This window comes from Chenopodium quinoa, unplaced genomic scaffold (assembly GCF_001683475.1).
Source record: "Chenopodium quinoa cultivar QQ74 unplaced genomic scaffold, ASM168347v1, whole genome shotgun sequence".
NCBI classification, from domain to species: Eukaryota; Viridiplantae; Streptophyta; class Magnoliopsida; order Caryophyllales; family Amaranthaceae; genus Chenopodium; species Chenopodium quinoa.
Window position 1 is genome coordinate 1 of NW_018745335.1, and position 24,900 is coordinate 24,900.

Genomic DNA, 24,900 nt, shown 5'->3' on the forward strand with positions numbered 1-24,900 from the left:
AATTATAGATATGCAAAACTACTAGGACTTGTTCTGTTCAGCTTAATTTCAATTCAGTTCAATTCAGTTAAGCTCAAATCAGTTCAGTTCCTAATTTCTTTCTCTCATAAACAATTCATTTCAGTTCAGTTCACTTCAACTCCAATCAATTCAGTTCAGTTGTTTTCAGTAAATCGGAGCAGCCCCTAAGACCCTCTTTAATCGAAGGGGCCATAGAGTTGTGCTCCGAGAAATTTGCATGCAGCCCAATGGGCTTAATTTGTGTTGCTACATTCAACCCACTCGACAAAAAAAAAAAAAAAAAAGTTTAGGCTTGCCCTGCTTTTTTGCCCAAGCTCGCTCGCAAACGATCACCTTTAAAAATAGATAAAAAGAGTATCTGCAAAGTATTTTGTATGTCATTTCTAAATCATATTACATTTTTTTTTTTTCTAAAACCATATTACAGTACATGATTTACATCTCATGGTATATTTTGGTGTATAAGTATATATATTTACACACTTCCTAGTGTATTATATCTGTTCAAACAAAGAGGAAAAAACAGAAAAAATGGAAAACTTTGTTTATTCTTCTTCAAATAATACTTCAAATGAAAAGAAAAAGAAATTGGATTCATTTAAATTGTTAGCTTCTTCTTTTTCTTCTTCATCATCATCATCGTCGTCGAAATTAATTAGTCTTTCTCCAACAACAACAAATACTTTGCTTCTCTTCTTCCTTTTCATTTGTACCCTTGTTTTCACTCGATTGTTTTGTTGTAAGTCTTTTTTTTTTCCTCTTTTTTTATGTTTTCCACATTTTTTTTTTTTTTTGTTTTTGTGTGTGTGTGTGCTTATTATTATTGTTATTATTATCATTCATCCTTATTTTTCTGGTTTTTTTTTTTAATTATTATTCTTTTAAATTTTTTTTAGTTACTTTACGACATGGCCATGGATGAGACTATGAGGGAATGCAAATAAGAACCAAAGAGAGTATTATTAATTTGGAAGCTATATATTTATAATTAATATATGCCTAGTATAGAAGATTTTGAGATAAAATACTCCGTATCAATTATGGGAATTATGCAATTAAGAAAAGATTGTACGGAGTATAACTCAATTATTATTTTGACACAATGTACTTGCCTAATTAAGGGAATCAAAGATTCTACAAAAGAATATAATAAACATGATTTTGTTATCTTATTGGGTGTTAATTGATGGGCACAAGCTAAGTCAGAAAATCGTAATAAGTCTGTCGTACAATTGATCGAGTATGGTTATTTATAAGCCCAACAGAGTTTCATCTTAAAACTAATTTAAATATAGCAGTCCCTTATTCATTGTTATAGTCATTCTCCCTTTATATCTTCAATGTGGGACAACTAGTTCCAAGTTCCAACTACATGTTAGGATAACAATACCAAAGGCCATTCGAACCTTGTGGGGTGCAAGTGTGCAACCAGGCAAAGGGCGAGGGAAGGGAAATAGAGGCAAGGGTTGCACAATAAGCTTGGCTTAGCTTAATTATCTCTAACTAACAATGTAACTTGTACAAATTCTTATTAATTGACATGCATTTCTATTAATCGACCAAGAATATGTACGTACTAACCAATTTTTTTGGAATCTTTTGATGCATATTCCTCAGTCAAGGTTATTAACCTACTCAATGCTATTTAACAACAACTACAATTACAAGTACCCAAGAAAGATGAATATCTCCTCAACTGCATCTCAAGTAACATGAACATAACATGCCCAGCAAATTACCCTTCTATGACATACGACCTCAACTTCAAATCGAACGAAACATGCCCCGAGTACTTTAGATGGATACATGAAGACTTGAAAATATGGAAGGAGAAGGGTATTACAAGAGAAATGGTGGAGAGTTTACAAGATAATGGTACACATTTTAGATTGGTTATTATGAATGGAATAGCTTATGTTAAGCAATATGGAAAGGCTTACCAAACAAGGGATACTTATACATTATGGGGAATATTGCAACTCCTTAAATTGTACCCTGGTAGACTACCTGACTCGATTTGGTGTTCCAATGTCATGATCTAACAACCATCAAAAAAGACGATTATAAAGGAACAAAGGCCGCCTTTGCACCTCCACAATTTCATTATTGTGGGGATGATTCTACCTATGATATTGTCTTCCCTGATTGGTCTTTTTGGGGCTGGTAAGTCATCAATCATTTCAATTATGTATGTTACATTTCAAGAGATGATCCACGTTACATTTCAAGAAATCGATTACCCTAATAATTTCTGTCATCTTTTCATGTGTATGAATCACTAGTTATGAATGTCAATCATATCATGTCTAAAATGTATTATTAGGCATGGCTCTTAGTGTGTAGTCATGTGTAAATGTCTTTTGCAAAATTTCAGGCCGGAAATTAATATAAAGCCATGGGTGCCCTTGTTGAAGGATTTCAAAGAAGGCAACCTTGTGAAAAATTGGACTTCTAGGGAGCCCTATGCTTTTTGGAAAGGAAATGTGTATATTGGTCCAAGACGCGAGCTTAAGAAATGTAATTCCACAAATGATTGGAATGTTGTAATTGTCAAACAGGTAATTACAATCTTTACTCTGTATGACCATAAGTAATGCAAGAGTTTTTCTTGTGTGTATATGGAGAACGTTCACAAACTCCCAAAAAATTTGTAATCGAAAAAATGAAAATTAAAAATTATCAAAATTATGCTTAACAGAAATGTAGTGCTAACTAATGCAGTGCACATTGACAGGATTGGCGCAAAGAAGAAGAAGATGGGTTTAGGAACTCTAATTTGTCAAAAGCAATGTAGTCATAGGTATGTTTGCTTTTAATATTTAACTTTTTTTTTTTTTTTTTTTTTTTTTTTTTTTTATTTTTTATCAAGGTCTAAACTACAACTAGGCATTTTTTTATGCGGTTTGGCCACACTATGTGACCTCTTGCAAGAGAACATAATAACCCCTATAACACTGAATGAGTAACCCTATAACACTAACGAAGTAACCACTATAACATTGACTGAAACAGCGTGACCAACCACATATAAGAATTAGTGAAATTAATTTTTTTTTTTTTTTTTTTTTTTTTTTTTTTTTTTTTTTTTGCAGATACAAGATATATATGGAAGGATATTCATGGTCAGTGAGTGAAAAATACATTCTAGCTTGTGATTCCATGACCATTTTGATAAACCCTAAATATTATGAATTTTTTACAAGAAGCTTAATACCTATGGTGCATTATTGGCCTGCAAACCCTGATAATCTATGTCATTCTAATCAAATGTGCTGTTGATTGGGGCAATAAAAACACTCCCAAGGTTAGTTTCCTCTTAAACAACAAAATGTCAAGTTGAATATTCAAAATAATTCCGGAATAAGAGTCTAATTTTTTTTTCTAAGACATTACTTCATATTATTATTGTTAATAAATTACTATTATTATTATTAATATTTTTTGGCTAAAATTGAATTGATGGATACAGGCTCAAGAGATTGGAAAAGCAGGAAGCAAATTCATATTCGATCAAATAAAGATGGAAAATGTGTATGATTACATGTTTCATTTGTTAAATGAATATGCAAAACTACTAAAGTATAGGCCCACTATACCCGAAGGTGCGATTGAGCTATGCTCCGAGAAATTTGCATGCAGCCCAATGGCTTGGAGGCTACTTTCAAAAAAGAGACTATGGTTAATGGGCCTTCAGAACATGGCCCATGTAAACTTCCCCCGCCTTATGATTCAAACACACTTGAAGCTATTCTTGATCGAAATGCCAAGATCAAACAAGTTGTTGAGATGTGGAGAAGGGAAGTGCCTAATTTACCATAATTTCAAACTTGAGACAATGTATGCTTTCAATTTATATAATTAAATTATTAGCAATTTGACTTTCTATACGTGCAATAATGAAATTTCACATTTGTAGACTCAAATGGTAAAACGTGGTTATCATATGTATAAAGTATCAATGCATTTCTGATGTTAATTCAGAATGCCAATGTACTAATAACTGTTAGTTTTTGAAATATCGTGTATACAACGAATCTCTTCTTACAACATATAATACATAACCTTAAAAAAGACATTTATGTTTCTCAACCAAGAATAAAGCAATATTCTTCTTTTGGTGTGCAAACAAATTAAAGAGGGTGATCAAACTAAGCCTAGTTTGCTAGCCCAGTCTGACGTAGCATTAAAAATGCCCAAGTTTGGGCAAGAGTTTTTGGGCTAGAAATTCAGACACAAGCTAGTCCGTCCCGAACCAACTTTTTATTTTTTAGTCTTTGGGTTAGAAATTCAGACACGAGCTTTTGTAATTTTTTGTTATGATAAAACATTGTCATGTGTGATCTTATTTGAATCTTCTTAATGTAAATTTTATTAATATTCACTTTTTATAATTTTGCAATATTAATAATTAGAAATATTAATCGTTAAATTTGTGCATTGACAAGCGTGATAAAAAAACGTATCCAGTTAAAAAAAAACAAAACTAGTACGAGTACATATTTTAGTTAAAATTTAAGCTCGATAAGCCCATTATAATTTTTTCTGAAATAATGGTTTTACTTTTTCAGCCCAAGCTTGGGCCCAACCAGAAGAGGACTACCTTTAAAGCCTAGGCCCAGCCTATGAACAAGTCTAATATAAGTATATGTTTACACAAATCCTAGTGTATTATTATTTGTTCAAACAAAGAGTGAGGAAAAAACAGAGAAAATGGAAGACATTGTTTCTTCTTCTTCAAATAGTACTTCACATAAAAAGAAAAAAAAATTGGTTTCATTTAATATTTCATCGAATATTTCTTCTTCAATACCTTCATCGTCGTCGTCAATTAGTGCAACAACAACTACATTGCTTCTCTTCTTCCTTTTCATTTGCACCTTGGTTTTGATTCAATGGTTTGATATTGTAAGTCTATTTTTTCTCTCTTTTTTCTTTTTTTCATTGCTCATTCCCTTTTAGTTTAATTAAATTTGATTTTTGATTATTAAGTTTTTTTATTTTTTGCTTACTTTTAATAATTTTATTAATATTTTAATAACATATAGTATATATTTTCATTTGTAAGTCCTTTTAATTATTATTTTTCTTTGACTACATTTTTTTTAACTATGACATGGCCAAGACAAGCCTATGTAGGAATGCAAATGAGAATCAAAGAGAACATTCTTAATGTGGAAACTATATATTCTTAACATATAAACCTAATACATAAGATTTTGAGAATTAAAAAAATTCAATTATAGGAGATATGCAAGGGAATATTGCATGTATAACTTCCTTATATTGACATACTTACCTAATTAAGGGATCGGATCAGGTCAAAGATTCTACAAAAAGAAATTAATTAATATGAATTTGTCGTCTTATAGTGTGCTAATGGGCACAAGTCATGAAAATCAAATACGGATTACTTAAAATAATTAATGATCAAAATTACGTGTTAGCAAAAATGGATCTATTAGGGGATAATAAATAGATCTATATCCTCATATAATTTGGAGATCTATTGTAGAAAAAGCAACTCGATAATAAAAATGATAATTTGATCGGTATTTGCAAAATAAAATACGGAGAAATTGGTTATAGTAATGAAATTCAACGTGTCTTGTGTGCGGCTGGCCGCTTGTAGAAGAATAAAGTAACCCCTATAATATTAATCGAGTAACCCAGTAATACTGACCAAGTAACTCCTATAACATTGACAAGTAACCCCTGTAACATTGATGAAATAACCCCTGTAACACTGACCGAGTAACCCCGGCTGACCGCTTGTAAAAGAACAAAGTAACCCCTATAATATTGACCGAGTAACCTAGTAATACTGATCAAGTAACCCCTATAACATTGACAAGTAACCCCAGTAACATTGATGAAGTAACCCTGTAACACTGACCGAGTAACCCCTATAACACTAAAAAATGAACCTTTGTGTGGCCAGTCACATATAAGAATCGGTGAATGAAATTTATTAGCAAATCCAACGAGTATATTCTTTGAACTTTTTTTTTATTAATAATACACGACATTTTTACAACAAATTTAAATGTGTTAGATGAGAGTATGGCCACGTAACTTCATTTTCTTGCAAAGTAGCAAAGGTTCAAACTACTTGAAAGTTAAGGGGAGAAGTAAGGGAATCCCTCTACTCTCAAGTAATTGTAGTTGATGGGGATTGAACTTGTGACCTAAGGTCACAACGTGAATGTCCTACCAACTCTACTAAGTTTGCTTGGTTTATACAATTATACATGACTTTAATTGACACGGGTCATTTACTCATATATTAATCTACTAGTACAAAAAGTATGTACTACGTAGTTGTAGACTTGCAGTGTGGTACTAACCAATTATGTTTTTTCTTTTTTTTTGGTGAATTTTATTTTGGTGCATATTTTTCAGTCAACTCTAGCGAGCAGCGCAAGGTTATTCACCTACTCAATGCTATTTAACAACTACAATTATAAGTACCCAAAGAAGGATGAGTATCTTCTCAACTGCACCTCAAGCAACATGAACATAACATGCCCAGCAAACTACCCTTCTACGACATACAATCTCAACTTCCAATTGAACGAAACATGCCCCAAGTACTTTAGATGGATACATGAAGACTTGAAAATATGGAAGGAGAAGGGCATTACAAGAGAAATGGTGGAGAGTTTACAAGATAAAGGTACTCATTTTAGATTGGTTATTGTGAATGGAATAGCCTATGTTAAGCAATATGGTAAGGCTTACCAAACAAGGGATACCAATACATTTTGGGGCATATTGCAACTCCTTAAGTTGTACCCTGGTAGACTACCTGATCTCGATTTGGTGTTCCAATGCGAAGATCTACCAGCCATTAAAAAAAGACGATTATAAAGGAGCAAAGGCCGCCTTTGCACCTCCACAATTTCATTTTTGCGGGGATGATTCTACCTATGATATTGTCTTCCCCGATTGGTCTTTTTGGGGCTGGTAAGTCATCAATATTTCGATTATATATGTTTCGTTTATAAAGATTATCAATGTTACATGCTATACACTTCGTATAATTAAACAATTAACTTAGTGCGTATATAGCTAATTAATGAGATTGTGATGTCACACGCATGATAAAAACAACTATGTGCAAAGAAATAAATATTGACAGGGTGATCCTTTTAATCTATATAACATTTCACGTGTTAGGAATGATGTATTATATGTCTATATGGGCCATGTGTTTAGTATGGGATAAGTAAAAGCGGCCTTATTATTAGCTTAAACATATTTATACTCTTGTACGTGATTAATTTGTACAAAATTTCAGGCCAGAAATCAATATAAAGCCATGGGCGCCCTTGTTGAAGGATATCAAAGAAGGCAACCCTGTGAAAAACTGGACTTCTAGGAAGCCTTATGCTTTCTGGAAAGGAAACTTGTATAATGGTCCAAGACGCGAGCTTAAGAAATGTAATTCCACAAATGATTGGAACACTGTAATTATTAAACAGGTAATTACAATCCTTATTACATGCCCATAATTCCTTATGAAAAATGTCTTATCTAGATCTACCAACATATAATAAACATCGAGCTAATAAGTGTATACAATCTATCTTACAGTTATATATAATTAAGTATTTAGACATTTTAGAGAACGTTTCCAAACTCCCTATAATATAATTTTATATCGAAAAATGAAAATAGAAATTGATGATCATAAATTCATAAATCATGCTCAACAAATCAGAGTTTATTGCTAACTAATGCAGTGCACATTGACAGGATTGGCGCGAGAAAGAAGCATTTAGTAACTCTGATTTGTCAAAGCAATGTATTCATAGGTATGTACTCCGTATATCTTTAATACTAGACTTCTAGGATTTTTTTATTTTTTTTTTGGTCTTGATTACAGTTTTTTAATTAATTTTAATTTTTTTACAGATACAAGTTATATATGGAAGAATTTCATGGTCAGTGAGTGAGAAATACATTCTAGCTTGTGATTCCATGACCATTCTGATAAACCCTAAATATTACGACTTTTTTACAAGAAGCTTAATTCCTATGGTACATTATTGGCCTGCAAACCCTGATAATCTATGTCATTCTATCAAATTTGCTGTTGATTGGGGCAATAAAAATACTCACAAGGTTAGTTTCATCAAAATAATTCCGGAATACAAGTCTAATTTTTATCAAGACATAATTCGTGTTATTATTACTGTTATTGTTATTATATATTTTTGTTTTGCTAAAATTGAATTTATGGATGTATAAACAGGCTCAAGAGATTGGAAAAGCAGGAAGCAAATTCATGTCCGATCAAATAAAAATGGAAAATGTGTATGATTACATGTTTCATTTGTTAAATGAAAATGCAAAACTACTAAAGTATAGGCCCACTATACCTGAAGGGGCCATTGAGTTATGCTCCGAGAAATTTGCATGCGGCCCAATGGGCTTGGAGGCTACTTTTAAAAAAGAGACCATGGTTAATGGGCCTTCGGAACATGGCCCATGTAAACTTCCCCCACCTTATGATCCAAACACACTAGAAGCTATTCTTGATCGAAATGTCAAGATCAAACAAGTTGTTGAGATGTGGGAGAAGGGAAGTGCCTAATTTAGTAATTTACCATAATGTCATACTAAAGTTGAGACAATGTATTCATTTAATTTTTGTAATTTTCAACAATTTGACTTTCTAGTTTGGCAACTCACATTTCTGTTATTAAATCCTTACACTTCTATTATTATGGATAAAGTTTTAAGAAAAAAAAATAAAAAATCCTTTTCAGTACTACTATTACAAAGATGTAATTGTAATTAACAATGTTTTAGTCCCTATAATGTGTTGTAATATAAGGTGCTTTTCCAAGGCTACAATAAGATCGAAAAATTGATCTTATAATCAATGGAACAAATATGATGTATCGTGATGCAAATCACTGACTTGAAAATGAAATTCCGGCACAACCGAGGTGCACAATTGTATTCGCCGTCACGTTCCCTAAGGTTAACACACCACTTTCATACAAAGACACTTTTGGGTGAAAGGTTAGAGCCAAGTAACTTATGCCCAATATAGAGTATGTGTTTAAGCTTGTGTTTGAAGGTTATGTTCAAGTATATTGAAATCAGAAAACCATCCTTCAAATTATAATGATAGATGGAGGAAGATGGAAGATCAAAGAAGAATATTTTCCATCAATGAGGAAATAAAGTTAGAATTATTATAGTGATTTAATCACCATAATCAACCTCTTAAATGGGGGTTACAAAGAATCAACCAAGAGAATAAGAAGGAGAATCCAAGAAGAGCCGTTAGAGTCCAACCAATAAGTTCACGCCCGGTCGGGCGAACACTTAGCATTTTCAGACGCCTTCTCGCGCCCCCTAACCCCTTGAATTCCCTTTTTTTATTCCAACATAATGTTCACCTTACTTTAGGATAAATAAGTTCTAATAAGTGTTAGTAAATTTTGAGAGAATAATTTTAACATTATAAGTGTACAAAGTTCATTTAAGTTCACGTAAAATCAAATAATTTGTTAATTTTGACCAATAGGGTGATAACATGTGGACCGTTTAGTCGGAATATAGAAGGGGTGGTAAAACCTATTGATTATGTGTTTTGAAGGTGTTTTTTTTTTTTTTTTTTTTTTTTAATTTCGTAAAAAGAGGTGTATTTGCGGGGTTTTTTTTTTTTTTTTTTTTACTTTTTTTTTTCTTTTAAAATTTCCATATTAGTTTCCATTTTAAAAAGGAAAAGAGAAAGCACAATGACATCGCGCCACATCCCATACCGGAAACCCAACCCCACCAACAATATTATACTCCAAGAGTAATACCAAGACTTCCAATTAGCTCAACTATACTTGTATAATTAAGCTTTATTATCCTCTAAATAAACAGTACATACTCCAATTTAATTTCGAACAGAAAAAATGGAGGAATCTAATAATCTTCCTTCTTCTACTACTACTTCAAAATTCTGGAATTTATTCAATTGCATAAATTCTTTATCAACATCAAGATCGAGATGGTTTTCTGCAACAACTGCTTCTCTGTTGCTCATTTTCTTCTTCATTTCTACTCTCCTTTTTACTCACTATTCCGATTATATTGTAAGTTTTCTCTTTTCTTTTTATATTTTGCTTTAACTTTGATGATTTAATCTTGCTGTTGATTAATCTTGAAGCTTTAATTTTATGTTTGGTGAATGTTTGAATTTAAGGTTCTATAAAGTCAATTAAATTGTAGTCCAAAGCTTAATTCAAATAGATTTTAAAATTTTAAGTAAAACAACAGTATAATTTACTTTTGAATTTGTCGATAAAATCTACTCAATCCCGTTAGTAAGCAAATAAGCAACAAAATTGTACCAGAGTATTAACTTTCCTAAAATCGAAGAGGCGTCTAGACTGATTATTGTAGCTGTAGGAGTTGCACATGTTCCGGTCATAATTGGTCCTTTGAAAATGTGGGAATCGTTGGCCACGTGACTTTGATGCTATTTGTACAATTGTACGAATAAACCTGGGCACGGGCCGGGTTGGCCCGCGTGCCGCCCGGCACGGCCCGAAGTCAAGCACAGCACGGCACGAAGTTCAACTTCCGTGCCACGGGCCGTGCCACGGACACGGTGGAGAATTCCCAGGCCCGGCACGAGCACGGGCATGGCCCGCCGTGCTGGCCCGCAGGCACGGCCCGCGGGCCAACGGCTATAAAACGGCTAGTTTTTTGCCAAAAATTCTATAAATACTCACCTCCATTTCATTCCCAAATCACAAAATCACAATCTCTTCTTCTTATCTCTTATATTCTCTAAATCTCTAATAATCTTTATTTTCTTAAATTCTCTAATTATTCTCTTAAATTCTCTAATTATTTTCCTAAAATCGGAAAAAATTAAAAAGTTCGTAATCGTAATTAGTGGAGCGTTGAAGTACGGTTGTCAGATCTAAACTAATCTTAAATTTATTATTGTTTTATTGTTATTATTAGAATAATCTTGTTTAATTATTATTGTTGTTAAATTGTTATTGTTGTTGTTATAATTGTTGTTATTAATTATTATTATTGTTACAATTGTTGTTATTATTTATTTTTGTTGTTATTGTTATTGTTATAGTTGTTGTTATTAATTATTATTATTGATATTTTTATTGTTAAAATTGTTGTTATTAATTATTATTATTATTGTTAAAGTAATAGTATAAAGTAAATATATAAATATAAATATTGAATATACAAATTATAAAACATAAATATTCAACTTATAATTATAAAATTCATAACTTAATAACTTATAACTTATAAGTTATAAACTTATAAGTTACCTTATAAAACTTATAATTCTAATTTTATAACTTATATACATTATAAACTTATTAATTTATAATGTTGTCATTAAAAAAAAAAAAAAAAAAAAAAAAAAAAATGAAAACTGCACCAGCCCGCGCAGGCCAGCCCGCAGGCCGGCACGTGGCCGGCACGACACGAGCCCTCCAGGCACGAGGGCCGTGCCGTGCCGTGGGCTGACCTGTGAAAATGGCCGGCACGGCACGGCACGAAATCCTGGCCCGCCGGCACGACCGGCACGACACGAACCAGCCCGTGGCCCGCCAGGCACGGCCCGCGGCGCTCCGGCACGGCACGGTGCCCAGGATTAATTGTACCATACGAAACAAATACGAGTACTCCTTATCCCGTATATGATGTCATACGAGTATTTTTTAAGACCTATAAATATGCGAATTGCTAAATACGATCAACAATTTCTAAGCAAAAATATTACGAGTTTGTGTGTGGATAAATGTATAGAAACATGTATGGGCTATTGAGCATTGTATTTTGTGGCTCATATTAGTCCTTTTAACTCGAGTGTGGGTGGATAAATTGTATAGAAACATGTATTAACACTTGAACATTGTATTTACGGCTCATGTCAATCATTTCAACTCGAGTGCGGTGGATAAGTGTATAGAATGGACAGTTGAACATTGTGTCACTTGTGTGTAACATATGAATTATGTATTCAGACCATCAAATTTGTGATTGAATATTTGGATATTTTTTCAGAGTCCTATAAGTTGAGTACTTTGTTATTGTCAATTGGTTTATCAGAAAATTCTATGTTTATACGTGAGACACTAGATGTGGTTGTTCTTATGTAATTTCCTAAAATGTAATTATGGACCAAATTGTATCATAATCTGAGACAAGGATTTTGTGTTGACCATCCTAAGGGCTAGGCCCATGGACCACCTTTACTCCATAAGTTTAAACTTTGTCCCTATAACTGTTAATTGATCTTGCTAGCCAATGGCCTACCCAATACGTCGTGCAGGGCTTTGCGAAACGTGGCTCAGTCACGGCCCACCTGGGGCCCGTGTGCACCTGTTTGGGTACAGCCTACCAGACTACCACCAAGGCACCATACTTAGAATCAGGCACCCTTTATATTTCCCACATTACAAAACAGAGAGAAATAAACCTCTTCACTAGATATTAGATGGAATTGTGTTTCACTCATCATACCCGAGTACTAGAAATCTTCAGTTTGAAAGTAGGAAGCAATCCGAATCTATAACCTTTCATTTTAAATAATTCATTTGCAATAAGTTTACAAATCGGATCCACATTTATGATTCATCTATAGGATATTACATTTATACTGAACTAAGCTAGCTTGATGTGCTGATCAAACAAGTGTATTGAGGTGCTTTTTTTTTGGGAAGTATTTTCCCCAGTCAGCTTCAGCAGGCAACTCAGTGCTATTCAACTACTCAATAATGTTCTCCAAGAACAACAATCACGAATACCCAAAGAGAGATGAGTATCTCCTCAACTGTACTTCAAGCAACATGAGCATAACATGCCCTGCAAATTACTCACCTAATACGTTCAATAGCAACAATTTCACATTGAACCAAACATGCCCTGAGTACTTTCGATGGATACACGAGGACTTGAAGACATGGAAGAGCCAAGGGATCACAAGAGAGATGGTGGAGAGTTTGAAAAAGGATGCTCATTTTAGGTTGGTTATTGTGAATGGAACAGCATATGTTAAGCAATATGCAAAGGCTTACCAAACAAGGGACGACTTTACATTGTGGGGTATATTGCAGCTCCTGAAGTTGTACCCTGGGAGACTCCCTGATCTTGATTTAATGTTCCAATGCCATGACAAACCATCTATCAAGAGGAAATACTATAGGGGATGGAGGGCCGCCTTTGCTTATCCTCAGCCTCCTCCACAGTTTCACTACTGTGGAGATGACTCAACTTTCGATATTGTCTTCCCTGATTGGTCATTTTGGGGCTGGTAATCATCAGTTGAACCACTTTTTATGATCTTGATTCTAGATAATGCTTAATGTTGTTACATCCATAACAAGCATTTATCATCACTCATTAGTTTGCACTTTGCAATCATGTGATGCAATATGGTTGAGCAGAAACTGAGTTAATTTTTGTAAATTTTCAGGCCAGAAGTCAATGTAAAGCCATGGGTGCCTTTGGAGAAGGATTTACAAGAAGGTAATGCGATTAAGAGCTGGACATCTAGGGAGCCCTATGCATTTTGGAAAGGGAACTTACATAATGGTCCAAGACCTAAGCTTGGGAAATGCAATTCTATAAAAGACTGGAATGCTCAGATCATTGACCAGGTAATTCATCTTCCATTAATTTCATTCAAGCAACATGGCCCCCATAAAGTCGAGCCTGTCTGTTGTTGGACTTGGCCACTGGCCACCTCTCCTTGTTAAATAATGACAAAAGCTGCAAGACTAATTGCAGGATTGGATCAAGGAATGGAGAGAAGGGTTCAAGGACTCAGATTTGTCGGAACAATGTGTTCACAGGTGAATTTTTTTTTATCCTTTTTTTCTTTCCTTGCTCCCTTCTACATCAGAATATGGATGCTAGTTAATATACTTTTGTTTTGGGTGAAAAATTATCTGCGCGCAGGTTCAAGATATATATGGAGGGAAATGCATGGTCAGTGAGTGAGAAATATATTCTGGCTTGTAACTCCACAAGCCTTCTTATAAACCCTATATACTATGATTTCTTCACAAGAAGCTTAATTCCAATGAAGCACTATTGGCCTGTAAGTGATAAGCACATATGCAAGTCCATCAAATTTGCTGTTGAATGGGGCAACAACAACACTGACAAGGTAATTTTCTGATTTTACCTCTGTTTTATCATTATAAGGTATTCCTCATGATGTAGAAGCTGAAACTTGACCATTAAATTTGGTTACCTCTGTTTCATAGTAATTAGCTATCACCCTATTCATGTTAATGAATGTAAAAACAGGCCCAAGAGATTGGAAATGCGGGGAGCAAGTTCATATTTGATCAGATAAAGATGGAACATGTGTATGATTACATGTTTCATGTGTTATATGAATATGCAAAGCTGCTTAAGTTTAAACCCACTGTGCCTGAGGGAGCAGTTGAACTTTGCTCAGAGAGATTTGCCTGCAGCCCAATGGGGTTGGAAACAACATATAAGATTGAGACCATGGTAAATGGGCCTTCAGAACGAGGCCCATGCCAACTTCCCCCACCTTATGATCCACTTACAATTCAATCCATTCGGGATCAAAATGCCAAGATCAAGAAGCAAGTTAAGATGTGGGAACCAAATGCTTGGTACGAATGGTAAGAGGGTGAGGGAGTTGTTCTACCTTAACCAAAGTTCTTGAGTATGAGCCTAGGAATACAACATTGATTGTTGGGAGATCTTTTCCTTGTTTGAGGCTCAATTAGGCTAGTAGCCAGATTAGTGGAGATAAAAATATGTTCCAATTCTTGTACGAGTACTTCCCTAGTGTACGTGATGGTTAGCGGGAAGTACCTTGTCTTTTTACCCCTTGTTAGACCTTAAACAAAAGGAATGCACTTAGGGATATAGCAATAGAATTATTTTTGATTGAAACACATTTGTATACAACTGGAAAAACTAGACTCTTGGTCTCATGGACTTCAGAACTTGTTTATTGGATGTATATTTGTTATGGAGAATTGATTTGTGACCATTTTTTTTTTTTTGAAAGTCAAATTAATTTTCCTGCATTATATATGTATTGTTAGTTTGGTAATTTGTAAAATTCCTACTTCAGACATTATTTGTTATTCTTATCCTATTGAACGAGATGAAGAAAAATTGTCTAAAGCATTAGCGGGTTAACCTATACTGAAAAAATACATTATTGAAATTGAAAATTGAATTTATATACCAAAAAACAGAACTATGGTTAATGAACACAGCAAAAGTACAAATACAATAATAACGTTGAAATTGTTAAAATCCTCATATAAATAAAAATAAATAAAACATTGGAGAGAAACTGAACTGTTGCTTTGTAGTCTTTCAATCTCCTCTGTATGTTTAAACATTGAAGCAGTGACATCTACACGAGCAATCGAATAAAGAATTTGTAATGAAAAAAATTGCAGTAAGCATAATTCACAATTAATTGCATCTCAATTAGTTAACTCTCCCTTTAATTATGTCAAAACTCATCTCGCTTGGATCTGTAGCTTGTAATTCAACCTGAAAGCCATCCAACTCTCTCTTGAATGTGTCCTTTGAGCTTGCATACAACATCTTACTTCTCACTCTTGATGTGTCTGGTGACCTGCATTCATTAGTACACTAGATTGTGAAATGGTGAGGAAAAAAGGCTGTCAATTTCCGTTCACGTGTGGTTACAGTTGTGCTTTACTTGAATCTAACTACAATATGTTCATTTGCCTGCTATTAGTTACCTAACTGTTGTTAGTCACGTAACTTTTATCTCGAGACATGGTTAAGAGTGCTCGAAATTATAATACTGATGTCTGATAATTATCGAGCATAAGCATGTAAAGAATGTGAATGAAAATGTATACCATGCAATGAAGAAGATCTTGCTCTTTTGACAATTTTCAATTGTAGTGAAATCATAATCATAAACAGCATAACGGCACTCATTGTCAGGCAATGAATTGGTGAAATCTTCATAAGTTTCGTTTGGTGTTCCTATCTTCTCGACCATAATTTGTTGCATCTTCTCCTCTATCTTAAACACTATAAACCGATGGTTTCTCTTTGCTTTCAGCTCCAAAAACTTCAATTTGCATTCATCATCTACCGCCATTCCTGACTTTGCGTTCGCCTATTATTGCAAATTACAAATAATTCATCATTTAATCATATAAATATTACTGATGATGAACAAGGTTGTTATTAGCTCAATTGTTCTTGTTTGGAAAGTGAACGTTATAATCTGAACATCCTAAAATAGTGTATATGATGAACAATGTTCGTTCTTTTTAATATTGAGAGATAAATTCGTACAAATTTTTGCAACATATCGGCATATCTATGAGTTAGCTAGCTATGTAATATGGTAGGTTTATGTACCCTGTATATAATTTTCATTCAGCCTTATCATAACCAGATTCGGAAACAAAAACAACTCTTTATATATGCAAAATTATTTATTTGACAAAAATTCTAAATCCGTCACTTGGCAAAATTCAAATCTCATAACGAGCATGAAACAAAAAGAGAACAATTTCATTTTAAAGAGTAAAGAGCAATTACCATGTTGAAAACTTAGCGACGAGCAGCAGTCTCCCAACAAAATGTATCAATGGAGACGAACAGAATTTGGATGAATATGAGAAAAAATCAATGATCAAAAGAAGCTCTATTTGTTGTTTCAGAGAATTACAATCAAATTAAACGAAGAGGTTTTGAAGGATGAGAGATTTTTAAGGGTGTAAGAAATTAATTAGATTAATAAAGAGGTGATGGGGGAATATTAATATAATCTTCTTTGTTATTCTCTGTCTCAAGATATGGGTATGTAGTAACTAGTAAGTATTAGAATTATGCTTCCCACGTTTGATTCTTTATTGGTTTAATGAAAAATTAAAACCGATTTTCTGTCCATTTATTCCCTCTACTTGCTTCGTAATTACTTAATAATTTAGCCGTCTAATTTTTTTATATACACAAAAGGTGGTTCAAATTTTTTAAAAGAATCCTCTCTTTGACCTTTGCTTATTTCTCCATCCTAGGAGTGTGAGAGAAAATGTTTGTTGTTATTGTAACGTGTTGAGACTCGAAACCGTGTTATTCATTTTTGTGTTGTCCTATATGGGAGAAAGATAGATATTAATCACTCTATAAGGTTGAGGAGGAATGATTCCTATTTTCAAGTAATTTTGGAATAAAATCTCATTTGGTTTTTTTTAGTAAAGGTGGTAATTGGATCATTTGATTATGAAAATCAAATGAATTTAAAGTTTTAAATTATGTTTGGTTTTGGAGATATTCAGATATTACGAGTTAATTTGTGTTTGAATATAGGTTGGGCCTGATTTGCTAGATCTACTTCACTACTTGTTAGTTGCCCAAATTCATTTTCTTTTATTGGTGCCTATTTTGTTTTCTTAAAATATACTCCTTTAAAGTATTTATTTCAATACATACACTTTAAAATACTACTCCATAGAATTTTACAAATAAGAAACACAAGACCTACGAATCTAGGATAAATGGGCATTTGGTTCGCGGAATATATAAATAAGGTATGAGTTTAGAATGTCTAAAACCCATGAAGTATGGGGTTTGGAAACCTTGGGGGGGAGGTGGGTTTGGCCCATTCCATTCCCTTAGGTATCAAATAATAGGAGGGAATAGTGAGAGATTTCATACAAAAATTAAACCAAACACATGGTATTAAGTATTAAGTTTCAACCCGAGACCAATTGTAACCCCATTCCTGATTCCAAACCTATATCACTCTCCAAACCAAATGGTATGTGTAATTTCGTTAGGTTCATTAATTGATATTTTAAATTATCATTCTTTTTCATAATTTGTAATTTATATTTTTGTAAAATATTAATGATTAAATATTAATGGTATGTGTTTAAAAACTGTCAAGCCAAGCTAATAAAATACTACGTATTCATTACGTATAACCTAAATCCAAAAAAAAAAACAAAAAAAAAAGAGGTAAAAATTAAGGTTGGACATTTAAAAGTCAATAAGAAGACCTGTTGACAAAATGACCCCAACATTAGCATTTAGCAGTCACGTATACAAAAGGTCCAATGGGTTTCTACTTTCAACTTTCGAGGAAGATACTTGTTTCTTTCCCCCGAACACGCTACGTTACCGGGTCCAACTTCAGACCTTCAGTCAATAATCCGTGTCTCAATGGCCCATAACCTCTCTTGATCATATCACGGAGTAGGCATTTTATTGGTTCAAAACTTCATACACGGTCACAGGCTAATCTGACTCGAGTTATTTAATTTTTACGGATAAAGTAATAAGCTACAATATTGAAAAGGGAATTGAAATACATTGAAATATTTTTATTCTGTCTTAAAAATTATTATCGTTTTCAATTTTTTTTAGCTATGTTTAATTTTTCATATTTCCCTGAAACAACTGTAGGTCGAGTAAGAGACTAAGAGGTCTAAAGAAAGATTACATTGTGACATTGAATAAAAAGTGAAAGTCTTATTCGTTATTAGTAAAGTTAATCATTTGAGTAAATTTGTTAACAAGATGAGCTTTAAATCATATGTACCTTCTAGTCAATAGGTTAGGGACAAAAAAAGTTTTATACGAAATATTAAAAGTGTTTATTATGAAAATAATTAAAAGGTGTTAGCTAGATTTAATGGCTTACCATGTAGCGGCACCTATACTCTTGACTTCTTATATATGTGGCAAATCCTTTCTTGCACGTTTTAGTACTTCCATATGGACTTAATGTCCTATCATTACATGCTACTAAATGACTTGATATAATTCTTACTTTATCATGTATTTAATTTTAAATAATGTTTGCAAATGTAAGAAACAGAACACACAGTAATATTTAAATCCACAACCTCTTTAATATACGTAGTATTACAATTTATTTCAACGTGTAATCACCCAATAACTTTCTTGATAAAATTATAGCGTACTCATCTCTTATATTATATCATTTATATGATATTGTAAATGGTACGAAATTACTCCAAATTTTGTCGGTTTACATCTTTCTGTTCTTTGCTTAATCAAATGCATACATATAAGATAAGGCATTAAAATATTTTGATTTGTTAGACACTTATTTAATGTAATGGTCAATGTATGATAATCATGTAAAATATTTGGTTTAGGTAGATGCATGGTTTTGTTAATCTATTTGGATTACCCTCATGGGCCCCATGTGATGACATGGTGCAAGAGCATGATGTTTCCATATCAACTTGCAAATCAAGTTCTTCATAGAAATCCAAATAATTTATTATAACTAACAACAATTAGATAAAAAGAAAATAAACTAGTCACCATAGGATGACAACGACGTCGTATATTGAATTATAATTAAGAACATTAGTCACCCAACTTCTTACATTTAACAACAATAAATATAAATTGAATTGAGTATGGACAAACTTCATTTTCAAGAAAAATGAAGTTGCATTGCTTAATTAGCTAGTTTTGTTAAATAAATCAACGCTCAACATGAAGGCATGCATTCATCATCATAATTGACTAGTAGCTCACTTATATTACTATAATCTTAATTTAGCTATGATTTGTTTTTAAGTAACTAAAATAAGTCTTTATTTCCAAATGTCACATTAAATCACTATTTATTTTTTTTTTACTATGAGTAATTGGATTCTGAAATTAATTTCATTAACCATAAATTTTTTATATAGAATAGGTGAAAACAATCTTAATATTTCATCTTACAAATCAACCCAATGACTTTATATATTTTCTTTTAAAAAAATTGGAAAAAGATATGCATATAAGAAGCTAAAAGTGAAAAGAATAGACCATAAATAAACATTTATTACATCGATTTCCTCGTAAATTGTTGATAAATTTCCTAAGAGCTGCATATAGCATTAGCCTAAAAAAAAATACGAAGTACTTGTATTTTTTTTATTTTTATTCATTTTGATGAAAAAAAATTATTTTTTCCAAAAAATATAACTCCCTCCTGTTGTTTGACAAGAGTAACGTATCTAACGACTACAAATTAAATAATAAATGGATGTTTCAATAAAAAAAAAAAAATGAAATAATAAATGGAGATGAATTAAATGACTTGTCAATCTTTCCCTTTCTAGTTTCTAGTATCCTACACATACAAACAATGAAACAATACTCGTTTACATAAACAATAAAGAACAAGTCTCCGACGACTCTGTTCTTCGGTTTTTCTCTCTCCTTAAAATACACACATACATTTCTTCCTATGAAATTACGTGATCACCTTCTTTAAGTTTTTCTTCTTCTTCTTCTCTCTCAAACGACTTCTTCAAATTATTTATTTATTCATTTTTCATGAAATAAGGAGTTTTTTGAGTTACAACTTCCATCAAAATTTGTCATTTACAGGTAAATTAACAATCATTCTTCCTTTTATTAATTTCCTTAATTTCTATTTGTTTCATTTTTTTTTTATTGCTTAGAATTTGGGGTTTTGGGTTACATGTAATGAGGAAAACAGAGTTTTTTTTTTTTTTTTTTTTTTTTTTTTGGATTATATGATTTGGTGGTATATTCAGTTATTCATAGAAAATGATTCCCACTTTTTGTTTGAGTTCTAATTTGAAGTTGATATGTTTATTTTCGGGATATGAGTATTTTGAGTTGACTTGTTTGATAAATATTATGGAGTACAAATATTTCATCTGTTCTATTTTACGGAATAGTTCATTTAGAGGGATGGCGCAAATTTTTAGGAACTCATGTGATGAGGAGAGATATAGAAAAATTAGATGATAATAACATTGCAATTAATATGCAACTAAAATGAACAACGGAAGTATGTTATATACAAGTATGTACTTCAATTGTTCAGTTATTAGTATATTACTGTAATTTTTACTTTGAAAAAGTAAAAGGGTTTAGTGTTGTTGTAGTGCATGCTGCCTGCCTGAGAGATTAAGATGCTGAAATTATTCTTATTTGTGCATAATTTTGCCATTTTGGTTTGGTAAAAGTAAGATAATGGATAAGGGGTAAAGTATTACTGTTTCATTACACATGAAATCAGGAGTATGTGTCTGAATGTCAAACTCGATTATATTTATGATGTCTGTACTAAATTGTTAAGTGCCTATACTGATGTTAGAGTGTCGAGGATCTAATAAGGGTACTTGCGGAGAAATGAAGAATCCGAGCAATATATTAATCTTCCTGTTAACGATAGTCCTTTCTGATGCAAGATGTTGAAACTATCTAATTTTAGTTTTATCTCAAAGAGGATTGATGGACATTAACACTCAATTTCATATGTATTCAGGAAGCAGATTTCAAGGGCTAAGCTTAACTGTAATTATATCTATATCAATGCAACAGTATTTGAACTTCTATCAATCTATGGATTACTAGTTCCTGAACTCTACTTCAAGCATCTGAGGAGGAAGATAGAATAATTTGATACCATTTTTTCGGTATGATTTCTTCATCATTTCTTCAATTCTTCCATGTATTTGTATTTTATCTTGCATCAGTTTAATTGACTCTCAGATACTAAAGCATTTCCTCTGTCTTATTTTCAGAAAAAAAGGTCAGTCCTTGCTTTTTCAACATGAATAATATTAAACTGGGGGTAGAAGTCACAGCAGCGCATGATCTTGTGCCTAAAGACGGTGAAGGATCATCGAGTGCCTATGTAGAGCTCAAGTTTGATGATCAAAGATATCGTACTAGCACGAAAGAGAAAGACTTGAACCCTGTTTGGAATGAGGTATTCTATTTCAACATATCCAATCCAAACAATCTTCCCAATCTTACCCTTGAAGCAGTTGTCTATAGCTACAATCAATCAACCAACGCTAAGGATTTCCTTGGTAAAGTTTGTATCAGTGGATCATCCTTTGTTACTTACCCAGAGGCTTCTGAATTCTACTTCCCCTTGGAAAAACGACATATTTTTTCTCGTGTTAAAGGAGAACTCGGCTTGAAGGTCTATTATACAAATGATCCATCAAACAGACTGTCCATGCCGCCTCCTGCTATGGAATCAGATCACTTACAGTTCTCTGAAGGCCAAGAAGCTGGAAATGAAATCCCAAAATCATCTTCTAGGGAGTCAAAGTCAAATTCAAGGCATACTTTCTGGCATCTTCCAAAGCAGCAGGACAGTGCTCCGAAATCTCAGCCTCAGCCTCAAGTAACTCAACATGTTTCAGCTGCTAAGTCTGAATCACAGGCTCCAAAAGTTATGCAAGCAAATCCGGGGATTCCAGGGCAGGCATTTGATTACAAGCTTAGAGAGACAAGTCCTATGCTTGGTGGTGGAAGAGTTGTTGGTGGTCGAGTTATACGTTCTAATTACAAACCTGTTAGCACGTATGACCTTGTTGAACAGATGCTATTTCTTTTTGTTCGTGTGGTAAAAGCTCGTGAACTTCCCACCAAGGATCTTACAGGAAGCCTTGATCCATATGTAGAGGTAAAAGTTGGGAATTACAAAGGGGTTACCAAGTATTTTGAGAAAAAGAAAGATCCTGAATGGAACGAGGTGTTTGCCTTCTCTAGGGAGCGTCTTCAGGCATCTGTTTTGGAAGTTCAGGTGAAAGATAAGGATTTGATGAAGGATGATTTTGTTGGAGTCATCCGATTTGATCTTCATGAAGTCCCGACTAGAGTTCCACCTGATAGTCCGTTGGCTCCTCAATGGTATCGTCTTGAAGACAAGAAAGGAGATAGGAGTAATAATAATGGGGAACTGATGCTCGCGGTCTGGTATGGTACTCAAGCAGATGAGGCATTTACTGATGCTTGGCATTCTGATGCCATTACTCCTCCTGATATGTCAGCTTCAGCTGCTAACCATATCCGTTCAAAAGTCTACCATTCACCCAGGTTGTGGTACCTTCGAGTCAATGTAATCGAGGCTCAAGACTTGATTACCTCAGACAAAGGCCGGTTTCCTGATTGTTATATAAAGGCGCAGCTTGGAGCCCAAACATTAAGCACAAAGCCTGTTCAAAGCAGGATGGGAAACCCCTTTTGGAATGAGGATCTGATGTTTGTTGCTGCTGAGCCTTTCGATGAGCATTTGATCATCACTGTTGAAGATAGAAAAGGTCAGGGCAAAGAAGAGACGCTTGGCAAGGTCAGTATTCCATTAGCAGCTGTTCGCAAGCGCCCTGATGATAAGAATTTTCCCACTCAATGGATCAACCTTCAGAAACCGAGCTCTTCTGACACTGAAGAGGAGAAGAAAGTTAAGTTTGCTAGTAAGTTACATGCTCGTATAAGCCTTGATGGCGGTTACCATGTCCTTAATGAATCTACTTACTATAGTAGTGATCTCAGACCAAGTATGAAGCAACTGTGGAAATCTTCAATTGGTGTTCTTGAACTTGGAATACTGAATGCTGATGGACTCCACCCTATGAAAACAAGAGATGGAAGGGGAACTGCGGATACCTTTTGTGTGGCTAAGTACTGTCAGAAATGGGTTCGTACACGAACAATAATCGACAGTCTTAGCCCCAAGTACAATGAGCAGTACACATGGGAAGTATATGATCCTGCAACTGTTCTTACCATTGGTGTTTTTGACAACGGACATATTGATGGCAACAAAGACACTAAAATCGGAAAAGTGAGGATTCGAATCTCCACCCTTGAAGCAGGCCGTGTATATACTCACTCATATCCCCTGCTAGTCCTCCAACCTTCGGGTTTGAAGAAGATGGGAGAGTTGCATTTGGCTATTCGATTCTCTTGCACAAACATGACCAACATGATGTTTTTGTATGGAAAGCCGCTTCTCCCTAAGATGCATTACTCTAGACCATTGTCTTTGATGCAGACTAATACTTTGAGGGTTCATGCTACAAATGTCTTAGCTTCTAGGCTTAGCAGAGCCGAACCCCCTTTGAAGAAGGAAGTGGTGGAGTATATGTGTGATGTTGATGCACATTTTTGGAGCATGAGGCGAAGCAAGGCTAACTTCTATCGCATAATCTCCCTACTTCAAAGTTTGATTGCAATCGGGAAATGGTTCACAGATGTGTGTGCTTGGAAAAACCCGGTTACAACTGTCCTCGTTCATTTGCTCTTTGTGATGTTGGTTTGTTTCCCTGACCTCATTCTTCCTACAGTGTTCTTGTACATGTTTTTGATCGGGCTATGGAATTATCGGTATAGGCCAAAAAACCCTCCTCACATGGACACAAGGATCTCCTATGCTGACAACACAATCCCTGATGAACTTGATGAAGAGTTTGACACCTTTCCTACAACAAAAGGCACAGACGTGGTGCGAAGAAGGTATGATCGACTCAGGAGCATAGGTGCCAAAGTGCAATCTGTGTTGGGTGATTTTGCTGCTCAGGGAGAAAGGGCTCAAGCATTGCTAAGTTGGCGAGATCCACGAGCCTCAGTTTTATTTCTGACATTCTGCCTGTTTGCTGCATTTGTTCTGTATGCTATTCCTTTCAATGTTATGGCTCTTCTTGCTGGTTTTTATACCATGAGGCATCCGAGGTTTCGCAGTAAGTATCCTTCTTCACCAACAAATTTCTTTAGGAGATTACCAGCAAAGACAGATTGCTTGCTGTAAATAGTGTTATCTTTATCTATAGGCCCTCTGAATTATTCAGTTTTCTGTATGTTGAGATGAGGCCCTCCTTTTTTGCTGCTTATTTATTCCAATTTCCTTGTGGATTTTGGGTAATGTAAACATTCTGTCCCTCAAAAACCGAGTAATACATAATGTATTCATTCATGTGTACTATATTTTGTAAATTTGTGTTTTATCCTTGCCTATTTTCATTTATTACAAATATACAATTTGATAAACAGAATGCAGCCCTTTGTTTTATCATAAACAATATGCAGCTG

The 24,900-nt window shown here is 33.8% G+C and overlaps 3 protein-coding genes and 2 pseudogenes across 4 annotated transcripts; 4 read left to right on the top strand and 1 right to left on the bottom strand.

Moving 5' to 3' along the window:
- Positions 1-1,689: 1,689 nt before the first annotated feature.
- LOC110712779 lies at positions 1,690-3,840 on the top strand (annotated as a pseudogene).
- Positions 3,841-5,939: 2,099 nt separating this feature from the next.
- LOC110712775 lies at positions 5,940-8,617 on the top strand (annotated as a pseudogene).
- Positions 8,618-9,944: 1,327 nt separating this feature from the next.
- LOC110712777 (O-glucosyltransferase rumi homolog) lies at positions 9,945-15,052 on the top strand. Of its 2 annotated transcripts, none has more exons than XM_021891236.1 (6): positions 9,945-10,121; positions 12,738-13,327; positions 13,490-13,673; positions 13,804-13,868; positions 13,975-14,185; positions 14,329-15,052. In XM_021891236.1, the coding sequence occupies exons 2-6, from the start codon at positions 12,792-12,794 to the stop codon at positions 14,677-14,679; spliced, it is 1,347 nt and encodes a 448-aa protein (XP_021746928.1). In that variant the 5' UTR covers positions 9,945-10,121; positions 12,738-12,791; the 3' UTR covers positions 14,680-15,052. The 2 variants fall into 2 exon arrangements, with proteins under 2 accessions (XP_021746928.1, XP_021746929.1); XM_021891237.1 differs by having other exon boundaries at positions 12,750-13,327.
- An 86-nt stretch (positions 15,053-15,138) lies between these two features.
- Positions 15,139-16,912, bottom strand: LOC110712778 (actin-depolymerizing factor 10). The gene is made up of 3 exons (XM_021891238.1): positions 16,606-16,912; positions 15,909-16,174; positions 15,139-15,655 (listed from the first exon to the last, which is right to left on the bottom strand). The coding sequence occupies exons 1-3, from the start codon at positions 16,606-16,608 to the stop codon at positions 15,505-15,507; spliced, it is 420 nt and encodes a 139-aa protein (XP_021746930.1). The 5' UTR covers positions 16,609-16,912; the 3' UTR covers positions 15,139-15,504.
- A 3,134-nt stretch (positions 16,913-20,046) lies between these two features.
- On the top strand, positions 20,047-24,815 carry LOC110712780 (FT-interacting protein 1-like). Its single transcript, XM_021891239.1, has 3 exons — positions 20,047-20,430; positions 21,341-21,491; positions 21,600-24,815. The coding sequence occupies exon 3, from the start codon at positions 21,629-21,631 to the stop codon at positions 24,617-24,619; it is 2,991 nt and encodes a 996-aa protein (XP_021746931.1). The 5' UTR covers positions 20,047-20,430; positions 21,341-21,491; positions 21,600-21,628; the 3' UTR covers positions 24,620-24,815.
- The last annotated feature ends 85 nt before the right edge of the window (positions 24,816-24,900 follow it).

Excerpts from the sequence above, each read along its gene's own strand:
- LOC110712777 (XM_021891236.1), top strand. The coding sequence starts at position 12,792 with ATGTTCTCCAAGAACAACAATCACGAATACCCAAAGAGAGATGAGTAT. Across the intron at positions 13,674-13,803 it reads ATGCTCAGATCATTGACCAG|GATTGGATCAAGGAATGGAG; the intron begins GTAATTCATCTT and ends GACTAATTGCAG. Across the intron at positions 14,186-14,328 it reads GCAACAACAACACTGACAAG|GCCCAAGAGATTGGAAATGC; the intron begins GTAATTTTCTGA and ends ATGTAAAAACAG.
- LOC110712778 (XM_021891238.1), bottom strand. Across the intron at positions 15,656-15,908 it reads AAGATCTTCTTCATTGCATG|GTCACCAGACACATCAAGAG; the intron begins GTATACATTTTC and ends TAATGAATGCAG.
- LOC110712780 (XM_021891239.1), top strand. The coding sequence starts at position 21,629 with ATGAATAATATTAAACTGGGGGTAGAAGTCACAGCAGCGCATGATCTT.